The sequence below is a fragment of the Chenopodium quinoa genome, unplaced genomic scaffold, assembly GCF_001683475.1.
Source record: "Chenopodium quinoa cultivar QQ74 unplaced genomic scaffold, ASM168347v1, whole genome shotgun sequence".
In the NCBI taxonomy this organism is placed as follows: Eukaryota; Viridiplantae; Streptophyta; class Magnoliopsida; order Caryophyllales; family Amaranthaceae; genus Chenopodium; species Chenopodium quinoa.
Genome location: NW_018742372.1, coordinates 945,642 through 966,342, shown reverse-complemented (window position 1 = coordinate 966,342; position 20,701 = coordinate 945,642). Strand labels below are relative to the sequence as shown.

The 20,701-nt window shown below is 35.0% G+C and overlaps 1 protein-coding gene across 2 annotated transcripts; it reads left to right on the top strand.

The window, feature by feature from the left end:
• The first annotated feature begins 726 nt into the window (after positions 1 to 726).
• On the top strand, positions 727 to 20,371 carry LOC110696754 (biotin carboxylase 2, chloroplastic). Of its 2 annotated transcripts, none has more exons than XM_021874106.1 (17): positions 727 to 901; positions 1,015 to 1,085; positions 2,006 to 2,331; positions 3,084 to 3,225; positions 7,233 to 7,331; positions 7,471 to 7,527; positions 10,846 to 10,917; positions 11,182 to 11,271; positions 12,591 to 12,650; positions 14,625 to 14,810; positions 14,898 to 14,990; positions 15,072 to 15,153; positions 15,700 to 15,806; positions 16,963 to 17,038; positions 17,272 to 17,318; positions 17,439 to 17,501; positions 19,784 to 20,371. In XM_021874106.1, exons 2-17 carry the CDS (start codon positions 1,032 to 1,034, stop codon positions 19,838 to 19,840), a joined length of 1,611 nt encoding a protein of 536 aa, XP_021729798.1. In that variant the 5' UTR covers positions 727 to 901; positions 1,015 to 1,031; the 3' UTR covers positions 19,841 to 20,371. The 2 variants fall into 2 exon arrangements, with proteins under 2 accessions (XP_021729798.1, XP_021729802.1); XM_021874110.1 differs by having other exon boundaries at positions 1,009 to 1,085.
• The last annotated feature ends 330 nt before the right edge of the window (positions 20,372 to 20,701 follow it).

Here is a 20,701-nt window from a genome sequence, read left to right as displayed (position 1 = left end):
CAAATACAAGAATTTGTATTAATTAAAAAATAAAATGAACATTTATTTTTATAAGAATGAACATCATACGACATGAAAATGAACATTTGTCTTATAAGAATGAACTTCATACTGCATGAAAATGAACATTTGATTATCGAGAAATACAAAATTATTGTAAAATGTTCAGTTAGAAAATGTTCATTTTGTTATAGTAAATGTTCATTTTAGCAGCGACCTCAGAGGCAGCCCTAGCTGAGGTCGACCTCAGCTATTTACAACTGCTAGCATGTGGGCAGACCTGATGAGCTTTGTTATGGGCCAGCACATGGGCTGGCTTGCGGACAGGCTCGACCCACACATATAGCCCATGGGCTCGTGCCATGCCTGGACTGCCATTTCTCATTTTTGGGCCCGATATGACACATTCCATTTTCATCGTGCTGGGCCTTGGTTCTTGCTTGGATAACCCCAAAGCCTGTGGGATGTGCCCATGGCCTAGCCCAAAGCCATCTTTAGGGTCTAACCTTAGCATACGATCAACCCTCAATGTTAACGCTGAGGAAGTAAATTTACTAAATAACCCCTCACAGCTCACCCGAAAGTACATTCCTTACCCAGCCGGCCAGCTCAAACCTCAAAACACCAAAAGAAGATTGGGCTGGGCTTTCCAATTCCAATAGTTTTGGCGCGTCCACTTCCAAGTTCCAATTCTCCTTTTACATCGATTATATCGTCCTCACTCTTTCTTATTCTCCCTACTTCTTAACAACTTCACCTCCCTCTTCTCTCTCTCTTCGAATCTGCAACACCAACTTCAACTACTTCAATTACTACAAATTTTAGCATCCAATTTGCTAACTCAAATTTCACATTGGAGAGATCTCTCATTGTTCTTCGTTCATTGACATATTCTCTTGTGGTTTGTTTTATTAATTTCGCCTCACATTGTTTTTGCTTTCAGTTTGAATTTGATTTTATATTTGCTTATTTCAATTGATTTTGGCAAACTATTTTAATTTTTTTTAGTCTCAGGTATTTGATCGGTGAATATGGATGCATTTTTGGTTTGCAAATCTGTAACTGTGCCATCTACTACTAAACCTGTAAGCTCAAATTTTATTAATTTTGGCTATGATATTATCGAAATTTTGATTGGAGTTTTAATGTGCCGTTTCGAGCTCTGTAGAATGAGAATAGGTTTGCCCCTGAATTGTTGCAGGTTAGTATAGTGATTAGTATTCGATGAGACAAGAAGTTAGTGTCACACTTATTGGAATTTTGTGATTCTTAAACTATTTGTATTAGTAACTTAATATGAAGCATACTATTGGATTAGGTATGTGTATGTGATTAAATTTTCGGGGCTCTCTCTTTAGGCTCTCAACATCTTCAACATACAATTGGTTGTACCTTGCAAAACTAGTTGTGGTTTGCTGATCAGCATGAATGAGTAAATTGGTTTTTGCTCATTTGTACGAATGAACTAGCTAATTGATTTTGCTCTTAATACTCATTAATAGATTTGCTCATTTTATGCTAATTGTAGAAATTAAGAGAATTGAGCAAAGTATCTCAATTTATGTCAATGAGCAAAATAATCGCTCCAATTATGCAAATTAACATGTATGATAATTGGCTATACATGTACAATTGGTGAGGAGAGGGTGAAATGGGAGAAACGTGTTTTTAATTGTAACTTATTTGATATTTGAATTTAGAATTTAATAGTTGCCTGTTTATCGTATACAATAATACATTGAGCTATCATATTTACCACTTTGGAAGCAGCCTCCGGACTAGCATTAGTATTAGGGGCTTGGAATAAGGCTGAGTACACTTTGACCAACCAAAACCGTCCTTGTGGATTGCTCATAATGTGTAGTCTAATTTTTGAAGTCTTTTGTCATATAGTTGGAAAATATAATAATACCATGCATTTGTTTTGTAGATCAAGCTTTAATGTGAATTTAATGGTATGTTCATGGCTCATGAATTTATTTGGTAAATGGTCTTTTAATTGTAGGGCCTATGGATGAACCAGACCAAAAGAATCAGCAGTGCTCCATCTAACTTGACGATAGGGAGCCGGGTTAATTTTCCTGGGCAGTCAGTTCAGGTTCTTAAGATAAATCGTAAAACTAGAAAGTGTGGTGGAGCTCTTGCAGCTACTTGTCGCAGTGAGAAAATTTTGGTAGCTAATAGAGGTGAGATTGCAGTCCGTGTGATCCGAACTGCTCACGAGATGGGCATTCCATGTGTTGCAGTCTACTCAACCATAGACAAGGATGCACTCCATGTGAAAATCGCTGATGAATCTGTTTGCATTGGTGAAGCTCCAAGTAATCAATCGTAAGTCACTAATGATAAGATATGATTCTGCTCTATATTTTCAACTTAATTGTTGTTTCTTTAGTGGCAGGGAGGTGCATTGTGATCCATCTTTCTCCTACATATTCATGATATAGGGCCTAAGTAATCTGTATGGTCTTATAATAATAACAAATCACAATTTTCTATTGCATCAAACACTTGTATCCATTTTGTTGGCACTTTGGAGAACATGCAATACTTTAATCACTTAGTAGAACAGCAAAGTGTTCCAAAATTTGTTATTAAAGCAGAATGGAGTGCTAATATGTTCTTTGTATGGCGTCTTTGATTACTTATCGACTTTTTGGATAAAGCAAAAAGGAGTGGTACTAAAGGGATGACTCTTCTTTATGGCTTATCAAATTATGAACTTCAGTGTGAATTGCAGCCCTTTATGAGAGATTTACTTGTCAATTAGTTTGTTTGCTCACGCGTAAAAGATCTTTAAAATATACTTTTAAGCTTTTTATATGATCACTAATACACATTGGACATATTGAATTTGGATCTGGGATTTTTATCCCAATAAATTATTTTTTGGTTAAAGTATTTTAAAGGAAGCTAATTGACATCCGTCCTCCCCTTAAAAATAAGGAAAGAATGAAAGATAGATAAATAGGTAGATAGATAGAGAGAGAAAGTGGCCGGAGAGGGAAGAGAGGAGGAAAAATGATATCTTTTTCTATTTTAATTGTCACATGTATGTTTTGTTACTAATTCATTTCCAACAGATATTTGGTGATCCCCAATGTTCTATCTGCTGCTGTAAGCCGTGGATGCAGTATGTTGCATCCTGGGTATGGATTTCTTGCTGAGAATGCTGTTTTTGTTGAGATGTGTAGAGAACATGGAATAAATTTTATTGGACCTAATGTAAGTTGTCCTAATCATACTATGTTTCGATTTGTTGGTTTTTATTGTATAAATTTACACATTATATGCAAATTGCCGAGAGTACTCCCATAAATTCATGTATTGGTGAAAGAGAAATTATAAAGAACACTACTCCTCTCTAGTTCTTTTTTCTTTTACATTCGGTGCACTTGTAAAAAGGATCATGCCATCATTTATTTCGTTACGAATATCAATACTTGAAAATTGGATTACCACAAAAAAAAAAAAATTAGATTGTATTAGTTATATGGAAGAAAAATATCATTCATGCTTTATTGTATTATTCGGTTATGTGATAGGGAAAATAAATTAATCAATAAAGATCGGAGATAATGTGATTAGGGAAGATCGGATAAATGAATCTCATAGCCTCATTGACCTGTATTATTTTTGACACACTGTTATTAGACTTGTTTCTCGCATTCAATTACTCAACAAGCAAAACTAGAAAGCTTGAAACTTTGCATTGATGAAGTGAAAGTTGATTACATAAGTAGTAGCGTTAAGTTACAAATTTAAAATCTAATAATTTTAGACTACTTTAGGTTATCAATGTCCTAATTGCAAGAACTTAATACAAACATGGTTAATTTTTTTATTGAACACTGCAGCCACTTTTTGAGTTCCTTTTATCATTGTTGATTCTCTGTGTGCATGTGTCCCCTTTTGAGTTTCTTTAATCATTGTTGATTCTCGGTGTGTGCATGTGTCCCCTGCCCTTTTCTTAATGTTAATTTTAATCTCTATTATTACGTATATTTTATTTTTTGAATTTTTATTCTTAAGATTTTTTTTTTTTTTTTTTTTTGGTCGTTGTTGTCATCTCTCCGTTAGTTTCAATCATAGAATTATGACAATTATTGTAATGATAAACGATTTACTGTCGAGGGTAAAGCCATAATTTTAAAATTAAAGAGCTAATAGTAAAATGTAGAAGAGTAAGTATTATAGATGATTTTATGTGTAAGACTTTTGATACCAATTTTCATAAACTATTGAGTATTTATTTGCAATTATTTAACTTTAAGAGATTTTGTACCCATATTTCATATATTAATATTTTACTTTTTTGAATTTAAACCTTTTCATTTATATATAAATTTTTAAAAACTTAATATTTGATTAATGGATAAGAAAGAGAGAAAAAAAGTAAAGAGGTGAAATGAGTTTGAATCTTTTAAATGAAATACTTTTTTTTTTTTGTTTGTGTTGTAGATGAGATATAATGTTATGGGTATATATAAAGTATTGGTTGTAATCAGATTTGATTCCAAGTGTTGCCACTTGTAGCAAAGTCATATGTATATTCTTTTTCTAGTGTGACAAAACTAAATGATTAATACAATAACTAAACGATTAATACAATAAGGCAGATATTTGTTTTAAGTTCTTTTAAACTCTTTTGTATAGGGACTAACTAAAAAAATGATTGAGATGTGGAGTTAGGTCGTGGAGGTCGGGCCTACCAGCCCACATGTGACTTCACCCCTGTTTATAGATAACTATATCTCTACTTCTTTCTTCTTATGACACCAGCCAACATCTAAGTTTCAGTTGTGAGTGATGATCATAAAGTTTTGAGGGGCATGCTGTATAGCTATATAAGTTACCTGTTGGAATAGTATTTACTTTTGTTGGCACCTGGAAGCTTCTTGTAATATTTCATTGCAAGAAACACTGATTTCTGGAAAATCATATATAATATATCTAAACTTTTTGTTCTTTTATTTCGATTGCAAATCTAACATAAATATACTAATTCATGAAGCCTTCTTACTATTTTGCAAGAGTAAAGAGGTTCAAACTTTCAAATATTATTACATACAAAATGTGAACATCCAAACTCTTAGGCTAGCTGTAGAAAGTAAATTGCTCTTCCAGGAACATGTATCACTTAAAATCCCCTTATTTTCCCCAAAAATAGTATTTGAAAATGCGTCAGATACCAAAATTATTTTAATTTTATTTCTTACATGGATTTCAAGATTCCTAAAATATTATATCTTCCATTTTTCACTGATGTCTCTCGTTTTGAATTCACAAGCTTCTTATTCTGATGAAAACATTTTTTTATATGTTGACATTTACATAAACTGATTTAGAAACACTCCAGTACAATTGATACTTTAGAAATCATCTACTACCTCCGTTAACGATTATTTGGAACATTCGCCATTTTTGGTTGCTATCTATTATATGCAACAATTTTTTTTCTTTCCATTTTTAGTAACTTTTTGCCCACAAAATGCCCATATTACCCTTACTTAAACAACTTAGACATCTAATTAAATCACTAACCTGATTTCACTCTTTACCTAATGAATCTGATTATTGTAATCATTTTCACCAAAAATCATTCACCTTCATCAAAATCATTCATCTCCCTAACCCTTCTTCAATTGAAATCTGCAGAATTTAAACCCTAACCCTTCATTTTGGTTCATCTTCCCCCTTCTCTCTCCTCTTGCGATTTGGGTTTGGGTTTGTCTTGTTCGTGGGTTTGGGTTTGTGGATTTGGGTTCGTGGGGTAGTTTTAGGGGTTTCGGATCTGATTCATGGGGGTGGTGTGAGTTTCGTGGGGATGGGTCTTCGTGGTGGGTGGGTTTGGTTTCATGGGTAGTCGTGGGTTTGGTTTCGTGGGGGTGGCGTGGGTGGTTTCGTGGTGGTGGCTTAATTGGTATTAATTCAATTTGTTGTAGTTTCGGTTTAATTGGGTTTCGTGGTGGTTCAATTTGTGGTGGTTTATTTTGTGGTGGTTCAATTCGTGGTGGTTTAATTGGGTTACGTGGTGGTTATAGATGGTGTGGTTCTGGGTTTCGTGGTTATGAGTGGTGATGGTTCTGGGTTTCGTGGTTCTTCTGGGTGGTGGTGGTTTTAGGTGGTTCTGTGTTTCGTGGTGGTTTTCGGTGATTTGTGGGTGGCATGGATGGTGGTTCGTGGGGTCTGGGTGGCGTGTGGTGGTCTAGATCTCCTCCTTCATAATCAAAATCTCACTCCTCCTTCATCTTCTCCATCTTCTGTCTGTCCAGATCCGGAGGTTTCCAATGGGTTTGGTGGTGGTTTCCAGTGGGTTCGTGGGTGTTGGTGGTTTTCTCTGTCTCGTGGCCTGGGTTTTCAGTGGGTTCGGTGGTGGTGGTGGTGGTTTACGATGGGTTCGGTGGTGGTGGTGGTGGTGGTTTACTGTGGGTTCGGTGGTGGTGGTGGTGGTTTACGGTGGGTTTGGTGGTGGTGGTGGTGGTTTACGGTGGGTTTGGTGGTGGTGGTGGTGGTGGTTTACGGTGGGTTCGGTGGTGGTGGTGGTGATTCTGGGTTCTGGGTTTGGTTGTTTATTGGTTTTGATTAATTGTGGGTTTTTTTTTTTTATTGGATTAGTGCTTAAGTACATGCCCTTATATTTCAATAATCATGTTTAAAAACTTTTGCCTTGGCCCGCGAAGAGTACAATTGTTGCAAATAATCATTAACGGAGGTAGTATATGCTTTAAAATTAAAAAATAGATTTGACCGAATACAGTTGACCCCTGCACCGCTCAGATTCTGCACAACGAGCAACGAGCTGTTAAAAAGGGGTGAATTTAAGGGTTTACGCTCTATAGGCTATATTATGGGCTTTTAATTTGTTTTGGCCTATACAATACTTCAGATGTCATATGTGTCCGATCAATTCATATAACCTTTCGAAAAGGTTAGATACTAGTAGTTTGGAGTGGAATGGAGAAAATTTTAGTTTGACACAAAGTGACATTCTCTTTGTGGACAATTTATTAAAGGAACAGCCTGAAATTAAGACTTAAGTTCCGTATAACTCTTATATACAGGGAAATGATGTGTCTCATTTAATTTCTCCTTAATCCTTACATGTCTTTTGGTGATGCTTGCATAGTTTTATCTATGTAAATCTTGTAACTGCCATCTTCCACCTCAACACTTTAAGGAGATACGAAGTATAAACTTGTTTTACACTCTAATTTATTGCAAATATCCAGCCAGATAGCATCCGTGTCATGGGTGACAAGTCAACTGCTAGAGAAACCATGAAGAAGGCTGGTGTTCCAACTGTTCCAGGAAGTGATGGATTGTTACAGGTAAAATTGTTTGCCATTACGTTTCATTGTACATCATTGCACAATTGATTAAAACTACTTTGAGTTCTAGCACTAGGTCATCTTTTCTTGCAGACTTAGTTTTCTAACATGTAGCTATGTCTTTTGTAATAATATGCAGAGCACAGATGAAGCAATAAAGCTTGCTCATGAAATTGGCTTCCCTGTTATGATTAAGGTACTACTTTGCATTTCTGGAAATATGTTTACATATCAAATTTAATTTGAACCCCACACTGAGACCATGCATCTGTATCTTCCATCCTTTTCTCCAAGTTAAGGGTTTTTTTTTTTTTTTTTTTTTTTTTTTTTTTTTTTTTTTTTTTTTTTTTGGTGGTAAGCCTCTTTCTTACTAACTCACAGCAAATATGCTATTGAGTTGTTGACTAGATATATGGCCATGCTATGTACGTATAATGTTATATTATGACATTAAAAAATTAATAGCAAAAGAATTTAACTAAATTGCTTCTCCTAGCTGCTAGGTGGCATTGGATATGATGTTGTCAATTATGCTCCTATTTAAATGGAGATGAGAGTACTTGTGTGTTTTTTTAAAGCACAAAATGGTTTTCTCTAAACCACATTTCACTTCATTTTAATGAGAGCGATTCTATGATTGAAGTTTTTGCCTCTTTTTTTTTTTTTTTTTTTTTTTTTTTTTTTTTTAATTATGATGCTGGCTCATTATTATTCAGGTATCAGATATGAACATAAAAATAGGTTATCTTCATCTTCAAATGTTCAGATATTCATCTTGAATGGGATTTGTTTTAAAGACCTCTACATCTAGTTTTTGCCATATATACGATATGATGCTAGAGAATTTCAATTTCTTTCACTTTTTGTTAAGTATTGAAATTGGAGGATCTAAAAGTATTCTCCATCAAAAGCTCAAATATCTTGTAGGTGTATTAAAGTATTGCCCACTAAAGCTTTTAGATCTTATACTCATGTTGATATTGTATTCTCATTGCAACAGATACATCTGTTTAGTAATTGTATTTGCTGAAGTTTTATCAAATAATCTGTGCTTTGGGTTTAATGAAGGAAAAATTCATGGCAATAATCCGACCTTTCGATTATTATTTAATAATCCGACCTTTGGGGGTCTTTAATTTTTATTGGTCCCATTTGATCAGAAACCGGTTGAAGAGGTAATTTGTTTTTTTTTAAGTTTAATTTACATGTGTCACAATTTGATTTGTCCAAAATTAAAAAAAAAAAAACCATCACCCCTGCCACCACCTTCCCCACCACCCCTGCCACCATTCCCTCTCCTCCTCCCCTTCACGCAGCTCCCCTCTCCCCCAGAAATCGGCCGGCCGGCGTCCAGCTCACCCACTGCCGGCCGACCCACCCCCTATTACTCCAACCTCCCCTTAACCGTCGCTCCACCCATCCAAACGAACCCTAACCCGCGAGAACCGCAACCAACCTCCACCTTCACGAACATCAGATTCCACCCCTCCCGGACCACCGCAGCCTCGAAACCACCCCTTACCATGTTTTCCGGCCCCCATAAACCCTATTTCCCCACCTAACACCACCAAAAAATCGGTTTATCTCAGAGAACCCAAAACCCCGAAAAGGGGTGCAGTGGTGACGGTGAAGTGACGGTGCATCGGTGGCTTTAATTTCTGCCTGGTGGTGCGTGTGAGAGCAGCGAAGTGAGCTGCTGCGATTGTTTGCTGGGTGGTGTGAGGTGGTGCTAATTGTGGCTGCTGTGGTGGCAGTGAGGGAGCAGGGTTGTGAGTGAGGGAGATGCGGGGGTGGTTTGGTGCTGCTGGTGATGGTAGGGAAAGAGCAGGGGGAGAGGGAAGGGGAGTGGCTGAGAAGGTGGTTTTGTAGGTGGGGCTGAGAAGGGGAGTGGCTGCCAGGGGCTGCTGCCAGGGGTGGGGGGTTGGTTTAATTTTTTTTTGTTTTTTTTTTAATTTTTTTTTGACCAATCACAGGCTGCCACGTGTCATGTAACCTATTATAACAGGTTACATGACCGGTTGGGACCAATAAAAATTAAAGACCCCAAAGGTCGGATTATTAAATAATAATCGAAAGGTCGGATTATAAAAGAAGAATGGGCTAAAGGTCGGATTATTGCCATGAATTTTTCCTTTAATAAATATGTTGTATTTTGTACCTTGTGCATGTAGTTTGGCTTTATTAATAAAGTGTGTGCATAGTAGTTTGGTAATATAATCAATAACTATATACTAAAGGCGAAACTTGGAATGACACTTGTTATTTCTTGGTTAAAAATTTTCCCGCCTTTTTTTTTTCCTATTTTTTTTTATTTGCCATTTTTTTTATGACATTCATTTTATAACCTACAATAATAATTATTTCCATTTTGACAACCTATTTAATTTAATCCAATTATACTCAATTTTTTTGTACATATATATTATATACTAGGAAACTTTTAGTTACAAAAATACTAACATAGATTAAAAATAAGGTATTGTAATATATTATATTCCAAGATTATTATTTCCTCTGTTTTCTTTTAAAGGCAACACACCTTTTTGACACGCTTTTTTAGGAGTTGATTAAAGTAGGCAAATGAGGAATTTAACAAAATAATTTTAACACTGGCAAATGAGGAATTTAACAAAATAATTTTAACACTATAATTAGAAAAGGGTTAGTTACTACATGTATAAATTATATTGATTAATTTTTCCGTTTACAACTTTACACTGCTTAATCTCTTCCTCAAAGTGCGTGTTGAAAAGATGTGTTGCATTTAAAAGAAAGCAGAGGAAGTATAATATTATCAATATCAATTTTTTTCTCCAACTTTTATCATTTGACAATAAAATTTATTTTAATTAAAAAAAAATAAAATCATTTTGGTAGCATACTTTGTATAAATCTTAAAATTACATAACATTTATAAAAACAAAATCATTTTATTATAGTATACATAATATATATTGGAAAATAAATCTAATTAGGCTAAATATTTATGTGATTATTTAAAAAATAAAAACCTCTACTACTCACCTAAAATATATTTAAAAAAGTTGATTACGGAATACTAATTATCCTAAAGTAAAATACAATCAATTAAATTTTCATATTATGCCGGTTAAAGTGTGTCAAAAATTTAAGGATAAATGTATATGAGTTCGTATATGGGTACTAACCTAAGCTAATATATTAATTTTCTTATATAAAATTGCCTTGTAGCTTCTAAATTTCTATTACTATATTTTATTTTATTTTTATACAATCCAATTCAATAATCTTTACATATTTGGTAATTGGTATTGGTATAAACTAAAATTCAAGTTATTTTGTTACAAAGAATTTTGTTGGATAAGTTATTGTTGAATTAACACCATTATTTATAATTTATTTATTGTAAAATTAAATTTAATTATGACCGTGCATGGCACGGGACTTAACCTAGTTACATATTAATTGTTGGCCGGCATACAATGCCAAAAGATCTTCGTAATGCTCGGAGAATCTTAAAATTTTTTGTTGGAAGGCAACTGCAGGGGGTGGAGGCCGTGGGATGCGTCTTGCTAAGGAGCCAGATGAATTCGTGAAGTTGCTGCAGGTGATAATAAATTGCTTCTTTTTTGAAAATATATGTACATTTTTCATCCACCAACACTGCTTTTTTTAAAAGTTATAACAACAGGTTAGTGATGCTTCTATTTCATGCTTGAGAGTTTTTATTTATTCTATGGGTGCCTGATACAAGTGGCCCAAGCATGAGAATTTCAGCTGCTGCTTTGCAGCTTGATATTGGTGTATGTATGTTCAGGCAAAAATTGGTATTGTTGTTTCTTTCTTTAATTTTTGACGATATTCCTACCAGCAAGCTAAGAGTGAGGCTGCAGCTGCATTTGGAAATGATGGAGTATATTTGGAGAAGTACGTACAAAATCCAAGGCATATTGAATTCCAGGTATTCAACAAAAACAATATAGAGTTTTGGTTGGTTTATAGGCTGCTGTTACAACTATAACATTTGCTCTGTATTGTTGGGGTAAGAAATTTTGTTAGAAAATTGAGGCCACTGAATGTAGCATATATGAGTGCCGGATGCTATTGAGGTTTTGCTTTAGGACCTAGAACACAAAATCTTGTCTATTTTCTTGTTAGGGGGTTGTGGGTAGGGTTAGTGAGCCTTAAGATATACTCATTTTAATCTATGGCTCAGGCCAACAGCTTAAGTCAACCTAAAGTTAATTTTTTTGTAAAATTTAAAACTCTGCTCATTGGATGGCTTTGAATAAATTTAATATTTATATATTGATAATGTAAAATGATACTTTACTAACTAAAGAAAAAGAATGATTTTAAGTGAACAAAGTGTTGTATTCTTGATGGGCTAAAAAAATCAGAGATAAGTAAATTCTGGGGCTTTGTTTGGACACTTGTCTTTCTCTCCTTTTAGAATAAAATTTAATGGGAGGATCTAAGTTTATTTTCCATTTCAAGGAATACATGTATTATATTCTATTGATCAAATTTGTGTTTGTTAGTCTTCCTATTTTGTCTTCCAATTTTTATCATATAAGAAAGTCTTTAACATCTGCTACTAGTAATTTGTTACAGATCCGTATACTTATTTAATCAAAATAAATGAAGTGTTGTGGAAAATTCTTAATAGGTCGAGTTTAATACTTTCAACGGGAGTTAAATGAGTATGAATCTTTTTGGATAAGTGGTTTGTCTTTTTTTATTTTATATATATATATATATATATATATATATATATATATATATATATATATAGGGAATTGCTAGAATGAGAATGAGAAAACCACTTAAAAGTTGACACATTTCCCACTTCCTAATTTTATAAAAAGCACATATTCCTTTCTTATGTACTTTGTACTTTATAAAAGACATGTGGCAGTTTTTAACTGGCTTTCTCACATTCTCATTCTAGCAATTCCCTATATATATATATATATATATATATATATATATATATATAGGGAATTGCTAGAATGAGAATGAGAAAGAGAAAATGAGAAAACCACTTAAAAGTTTACGCATGACCCACTTCCTAATTTTTAAAAAAGCAAATATTCCTTTGTACTTTGTACTTTATATGGGACACATGGCAGTTTTTAAGTGGCTTTCTTATATTCTCATTTCTCATTCTAGCAAATCCCAATATATATATATATATATATATATATATATATATAGTCGCCAATTAGTCAATTACGTTGAATTTCACTTATGCTAATTTTATATTGCTATCCTTAACAGGTTCTTGCAGATAAATATGGAAATGTTATTCACTTTGGAGAGCGTGATTGCAGTATTCAGGTATGTCCTTTGATTTTAATTGCTTCCTTCCCGCATGCAACCAAGTCAATTTTTTTACTTCTTTCCATGCAGGCTCCTTTTGTTCTGGATTTTTCCTGCCATATCGTTCGGATGGTTGAATATAATGAATTCAAACTTAGTTCTTTTTGGTGAAATTAACTCATTCGCCAGGTTTTCTTAAATCTAATACATGAACCTTAACTCTGCTGCGAAATAGAATAGAGAGAAATATTTTGTGGTACTAGTCTGGAAGTATCTGATTCATTTGTGCAGTAAAAAAGCAAAGAAGAAAAGTGAATGTATGTTTAAATATAATATCAATGAATAACTAAGTGATTAATTATATCATCAATAGATGCATTTGGGAGCAAATCATTATATAAGTGCTCTCTTGTGCACAGAATGTGAAGTTGTCTTGGGGATTTTTTGGTTGTTATCTTATGTCTTATATGTGGACTCATATTACATTAGCCCTTAGGAGTAAGAACTTTTCGTAATGCATGTACTATGTTAGTGGGGTATTGTGTCATTTCACTATTTCACGTGAAGACATATCATCTTAGGCATGATCTCTCCCATTATACTTTTATTTTTCTTCCTCAAAGAAAGTGGACATGTAACTCATGATATAGAGGTAAATGTGGTGATTTTGTGAACGGATATTACAACCTCCTGCTTAATTCTATTAATAAATGGGAAACAAGGTTTGTATCAAGTTATTTAAGGTAATTTAAGTGATTTTAGTTGCCTCCCTCTGCCTCTCACTTTACAACCCCCATTGACCTAATTCTATGGCTCTATCTTATGATGATTGACAAAACCTCCTCCTCTCTCTTCTACATGATCCTCATTTCTTCTTCTTCCACGTTATTTTCCATCTTGATTCTTCTAGTTCTACAGCTCCTTGTTAGCATCTTATCTTTCCTTTGGCTCCTATAAATCTACAGCTCTTTATTGGAACCTTATCTTCCCTTTTGTCAATGGTGTTTGGTTTAGATTCAAAACAGAAATGGTTGAATAAGAAAACAAAAGCTTTCGATCGAAACCCATTATGGCCTAATTAAACCACCCAAGACCTATAAAAAGCTACATTATTTGGACTCGGGTTTGAGTATCCAATACAGGTATGGACAATTTCGAGCGTCAGGTAAGTCCAAAAGTTTTGGACACGCATACAGGGATACAACTTTAAAAATTTTAATAAATTATTTGTTAATAAATATCAAGATAAAATAAGATTATAATTAGTCCTTAAAGAAGAGCCTTTCCAGCTTAACTTCTTTGTTGACCTGCATGCAAATTTTTTTTAATACAAGTACGTATTAATTATTTTATCTGACGACTTAAAGTACAAATATCACTTACATCTTAACCACAGTTCCACCCATTAAAATATTAAAAATGTTACAAAAATTCAGCTATTGACCGCGTAGGCGCTTATAGATATCTATATATCATCCTGATCACCTACTTTGACCTTGATGTTCCTTCAAACTAGTTCGGACCTTCACAAGTGTTGGATTGGTGGGAGGGGGGCTGCTAAATACAGTAACAATTAACTTGTTTTCCCACTCTACATCGGCAGCAAGTCAATGGCAATATCATCTTTCCTCCTTCCATATTTCTATTCGCCAACCTTGTACCTGATGACAACATGGCGTGTCCTGACTGCATGCCATACCCAGATCCATGTCGGGACAACTTGGGTATGGCGGCATTTTTGCCTTGTCCGAGTAACACACAGATACAAACTTAGGGGGGTCGGGCCCCTGCCCGCCATAATTAAGATCCACCCCTGAATGGAGATAGTACCTAAATCTTATGTGTTCTATCACTTGTGTTGTGTATTTTTTAATGAGAAGAAATTGAGTTTGGCTGAAATCCTCCGATCTGTATCTACTCTCTCTCTCTCTCTCTCTCTACTTTTCCACCTTACTAGTGTGCTAATGTTTATTTGGCTGTCTTTCTATCCAGAGGAGAAACCAGAAGCTACTTGAAGAAGCACCTTCTCCTGCATTGACTCCAGAGTTAAGGAAAGCCATGGGTGATGCTGCTGTTGCTGCAGCAGCATCTATAGGTTATATTGGTGTAGGAACAGTGGAATTTCTTTTGGACGAAAGAGGTTCTTTCTACTTCATGGAAATGAACACCCGAATCCAGGTAGACAGAAGTCATGAAATAATATAGTATATAATATCATAATTTCAGTTTGGTGTATTACTTGGTTTTTATCATTCTTGTATGAAGGTTGAGCATCCAGTGACAGAAATGATATCGTCAGTTGACTTGATTGAAGAACAAATTCGAGTGGCTATGGGAGAGAAACTCCGCTACAAACAGGTATATATCATTATATTTCTGTAAGCATGTCTCTGCATGGCTATTGTGGTGCTTGATTAATTGTTACTTATCAATTTACAGGAAGATATAGTGCTAAGTGGACATTCAATTGAATGCCGAATCAATGCAGAAGATGCATTCAAAGGGTTCCGGCCTGGACCTGGTATGGAATTTTTTTGTTGCATTGCCTAGAATCAAACTTGGATCCGTTCTATATCGCCATTAATGGTATACATATAATTACTAGCATTTCCAGAATCTGTAATGATCTAATTCTTCAGCCACAAGCCCCCTCCCCCCTCTTTCTGTAACTATATCTCTCCTCTAAGTCTAAGTTGGTTGGGAAGGTATGGTTATCTACACGCTTTTAAACTTGCGTTGATATTTTCTGTTGGCACCACAGTGGGTGTGATTGATGCATGTGCATGATAAAAACAATAGGATATATATATATATATATATATTGTCAGTTGTAAATTTTCATTGATTTAGATATTCTTTTGGCTGAAACTGATATGTGATGTTTCTTTGGTCCTAAATATGTTGAAAGATCTTATGTCATTTTCAATGAATTGTCATGGATTAAGAGATAAAAATTTATGACCAAATTGGTGTCGGTTCCCTACTAAGACAGTTACATCTCTTTTATCCTGTTTAACAAGCTACACCAAGGTACAAGATTGATGCTGATTTGTCACTCATATTTCAGGAAAAATTACTAGTTACTTGCCTGCTGGAGGACCGTTTGTGAGGATGGATAGCCATGTTTATCCCGGTTATGTTGTTCCACCAAGTTATGACTCTCTACTTGGCAAGGTATGTCTATTAGTTCAAATTTTCTATGTGACATCAAAGATTCTCTCTTCTTTATTATGATTAATATGTCAGTTCTCGATTTTTAATGCAGACTGAGTTTTTTATGCTCTGTGCAAGAGATCATTCCATCTTAATGGTCTTTTCAATTTCCTTTCCCTATTTAAGTTATCCAAATAGGAAATTAAATTATCTTCTGCTCTTCCCCTCTATTCTTTTCACCAGACATGGTATCCAAAGTGTATGGTTCTGTCTATTATAATTCCTCTGTTCTTTTTATTAATTGCGCCATTTGGACCTTTTCACAATGCATACATTCCTCTTTGTCTATTTTTTGTGTTTAATACGTAATAAAATATACAATCATGTGGGATCTTATTAGATACGTCTTGCATGCTTTCCAAGTATCTGCTTTTTTTAATTTTACAAAAAGCAATCATTAAAGGTATTAGTGGACAAAGTTATGCATCGGCAAGCGTGAAACTCTAAATGGTGCAATAAAAAGAAAAAAATGGAGAAAGTATGACCTTCGAATGCTCACAAACACCTTTGCTTTTTACTAATCTTTTTTTTTCTCTCCATTGATGTTAAAAATCTCATAAATCCTTTGTATTTACTTTCTCTATCTACAAATGAAACTCCCATTTTTCCATATTGTCTTTTCCCTATAGTATTGCTGTTTGAGTTTCTGGGTTAGGTCCACCAAATGAAATAATGTTTTGTTACCTTTTCAGTTTTTCTTATTCACCTTTAGTCAACAAAGGGCCACCTATTCTCTCAATCATTCAATCAAAGCCTTAATCCCATAACTGGGTTCGGCTACTTGAACCAAAAGGGCCACCTATTCTATGAATAAAATTTAATCTTTCATTTTATTTATTATTTAATTATCCCACCACCAAATCTCTCCTATATCTATGTGCCTAAGAGAAATGAGAATATCTTTGGGGGACAGAGCGAGTAGTTTTGTACCCTTAAACTAAGTATATAACTAGATTTGTGTTGATTTGATTAGCATGTATTTCTGATTCTTTCCACTTTTCATATATTCCCATGTTTCTTGCAATTCTACCTTTGATAGTTCCATGTCACAAAGTGCTTGATATATTCAGCTTAGTGTCATTTTTATTTAATTAACATAGCATCTTTTTTATTGTAGCTGATCGTCTGGGCTCCAACACGAGAGAAAGCAATTGCACGTATGAAGAGGGCTCTTGATGATACAATTATTACAGGTATGTGTGAAGTGACTCTGTTGAAGATGTGATAAAATTAAGTACAGCTTTGTGGTTTTTTTTAACATATTTGGCTTGGTTGAAGAAAGTATGACTTGGCAAGCTGCCTATGGTGCTTTAGAGAATCTCATACTTATTGACTTATGTTCTGGCAAGTCTTTTCGTGTGTAAGACTTGTGTTCATCCTTTCATCAGTATCAAAATCAACTAATAATCTGATATTCTACATGCAGGGGTCCCCACAACTATTGAATACCATAAACTAATTCTTGATATTGAGGTGAATACTTATCTTATATTATACTATCATTTTTAGCATTATCATTTCTTCTTCATATTGAGGTGAATTCATCTTACAAATCACTTTTTATCTGATTTTTGTATCTTTGCTTATTTATAGGATTTTAAAAATGGAAAAGTAGATACTGCTTTCATCCCCAAGCATGAACAGGAATTGGCGGAGGTAAGACTTAAACCCATTAATTGTTTTCAATGTTTTATCATGTGTTTCCCTTTTGACATTGAAGGGATAATCAGTTATGCTAATCCATTATCCCAATGTTGTTGGTCACCAAAGCAGAGAGCTCTATTGAGTGAAATTAAGAACTTCGAACATCAGCCTCACGCTTGCCAGATTAGATATAACAGATGCTTTGTAAAATATGTGTGAATTTTTTTTTTTTGGTAGGGAGGATGGGGAGAAAGGGTGGGGAGTAAGAATGGCTCTAAGTAAAAGAGCTAGATTGATATTGCTGGGACTTTGGATGAAAGTTTAAGGATAACAATCTGAAATTGGCAAATGAAAGCAAATCTAAGGGACTATAACCTAGTTTTCTCAGGATGTGGGCCTACTCTATTCCATGAGCCATACCTCATAATCATTTCATATTCATAATAAAAGGACAAATGGAAACTAATAATCCAACCTTTGCTCCATCTTCCTAAAACAATCCCCACCTTTCGATTATTCCAAAACAATCCCACCTTTCACCATAATCTTCTTCTAACAATTCTTTTGACCTATAACCAGTTAAACCGGTCAAAAAAAAAATATTCTTAGTCTCTCTCCTCCCACCATGGCCACAAGGCCACCAGCCCCACCCACCACGAAATCCCCCCACTCCTTGTCGCCACCCCCACCCACCCCTTGCTGCCGCCACCCGAAACTACCCACCCTTTGCCGCCACCCCCACCACCACAAAACTAGCCTCGAAAACCAAAAACTACCCCAAAAACGCAAATACAACCTCGAAAACCCCTCAAATAGGCAATCTACCCATAAATTTCTCCAACTGCATAAACTGTAAATTGTACTCTTAATCAAACCATATCATCTTCCCCTAATTAATAATCATAACTAAACATACACATTGCCAATTCCAATACCAAATTTCCCAACAACCCATCATATAAAATAGCACAAACATCAAAATGGTTACACAAACAACATAAAATTACAAGATTAATGCGGTATTAAAATTGATTTCCCCCCACAAATCCGGCACTCCGAAATCCACTGCTGGTACAGTGTATTTTGGGGGCTGCTTTTGGGGTTTCGGGGGTTGGCTGGGTTTTCGCCTTTAGGCGCCTTGGAGGGGTGGGATTGGGTTGCTGAGGAAGGCAGGGGCGGGGAAGGGGGCCGGCTCAGGTAAGAGTGGCGGGGGTTGGTTTTTTTTTTTTTTTTTTTTTTTTTTTTTTTTTTTTTTTTAAGAAAAGAATAAATCTATTAAAATTTGACATGTGGCAAAAAACCCTAAAAAACCGGTTACCAAAACAATCCAATCGGTCCGAGATTGTTAGAAGAAGATTAGAGTGAAAGGTGGGATTGTTTTGGAATAATCAAAAGGTAGGATTGTTTTGGGAAGATGGAGCAAAGGTGGGATTATTAGTTTCCATTTTTCCTAAAATTAATGTCTGTATGATGAAGTTATCTTGGATGTAAAATTATACCTATTAGGTATATTATTTAATCTCTGAGTAAGTGAGTAGCACCATAAAAATCTAATCTAAAGCATTAGAGTAGGAATTCTAATGAATATCGAAATCCTGGCCATGGTTTAAATTCCAGTTGTCCAGGTTAATTAGCACTAATGATCTGTGGATTTAGTCACTCTTTTAGTGCTGTTCGAGGTCAAAGTCATCTATATGGTACATGGGTGTTTTGCTTCACATTATAGTTCATATAGGGTGTAAGAACATGAATCATGGCCAATTTGTGCAACATGCAATGGGCAGTTGGGCACAATACATGTGTCTTCTAGTCTGTCGCCTTGCAGGATTCCTGAAGGCACCATGGCCTGGCCATGGACCATTCTATGCGGGTATAGCCAATCAAGTGGCCAAAAGCCGACATGCAGTCTGTTGATACTGTGTGCATATAATAATTCTGTATTATTAATTGATTATATAGAAATCTGTCTCTTGATCACTGAATAAGAAGTCAATGGCAATGGGAAAGATGCTTCTTTTCAGTTGAGTTTTTTGCATAAACAACTAGCCTGATGTTTGATTAGCACCCTGCTTGAGCCTGACATGTTTTTTTTTATGCTTGATGAGATTTTGCTCCAGGTAAATTTGACTGAAATTGAGGTTGCTAACCGTCCACAGGATTAACTTTCAGTAGTTTGCTAGCCAACTTTGCTAGTCAATATCTTCATTGCTTTCCAATTGTAAAATTTTCTTGAATTTATGACATTTTGTTTCTGGCCTTGTCAGCATCTGAATTTTAACTTTTCTTGAATGCAGCCTCAAAAGATTGTTTCTGCAACTCCTGCCAAAGAACTGACTGGTGCAACTGCCTAAATACTGTTTCGGTTAGGCACTGATCTAGCGCTTTACCTCCATTGAATCACCTCTTCTTTTTCGCAATGAATGATCTTCTCCAAACAAGGCAACAAAAAGAGGCAGCAAATTCAGCTGGAAGAACTTGGGCATTTAACTCAATATAGTACCCTCCTTCCTAGGTCCCTGAAAAAATAGAAAAGACTATATTGTATGGATAACTACAAATTATTTATAAAAAGTTTGCGACATTATTAGCTCATCACTAGTATGTTTTCTTTTTATATGGGAGATTGATTATGGATTCTAAATGAAGATGAAGGTTCGATGAGCACTTGGAGTTGATGAAAAATTTGCGTCTGAAGGTCTCAGTGCTGTCTGAGTTTAATCAATTATTTAGTTTTAATCTTCATGGGATTTTGCATGTCGAGTGCTGTATTTTTGCATTACACAATATGTACTTAATTTTTTTAGATGTAACACTTTCCTAATCTGAAAGTTAAGAAATAGCGGCAATGTTTTTAATTGCGAAGATCTGAAGTTTTACCCTTACTGTTCGCATTCTCTCTCTTCGAACATCTTAGATCCGGATTTGTGGGTGATTACGGATGTTGAGTAATAGCTTCCCAAACATTGCTTAAGGTAATTTACCCTGATTTCGCTTCTTTTTTTTTTTTTTTTTTCACTTCAAAAATGTCTCAAAATTCTCGTTCCTCTGTTGAAAAAAACGAAACCCTCTCATACCCCGATCTTGATGTGGTTTTTATTGGTGATTCTGGTAGTGAGGGGAGTTCGGTTGGACCTTATGTTGAATCCCCCAATTCCCGATGTAGTGATGTTGATGGTCATGTGAGTTATTGTAATGGTAACCATTCATACAGT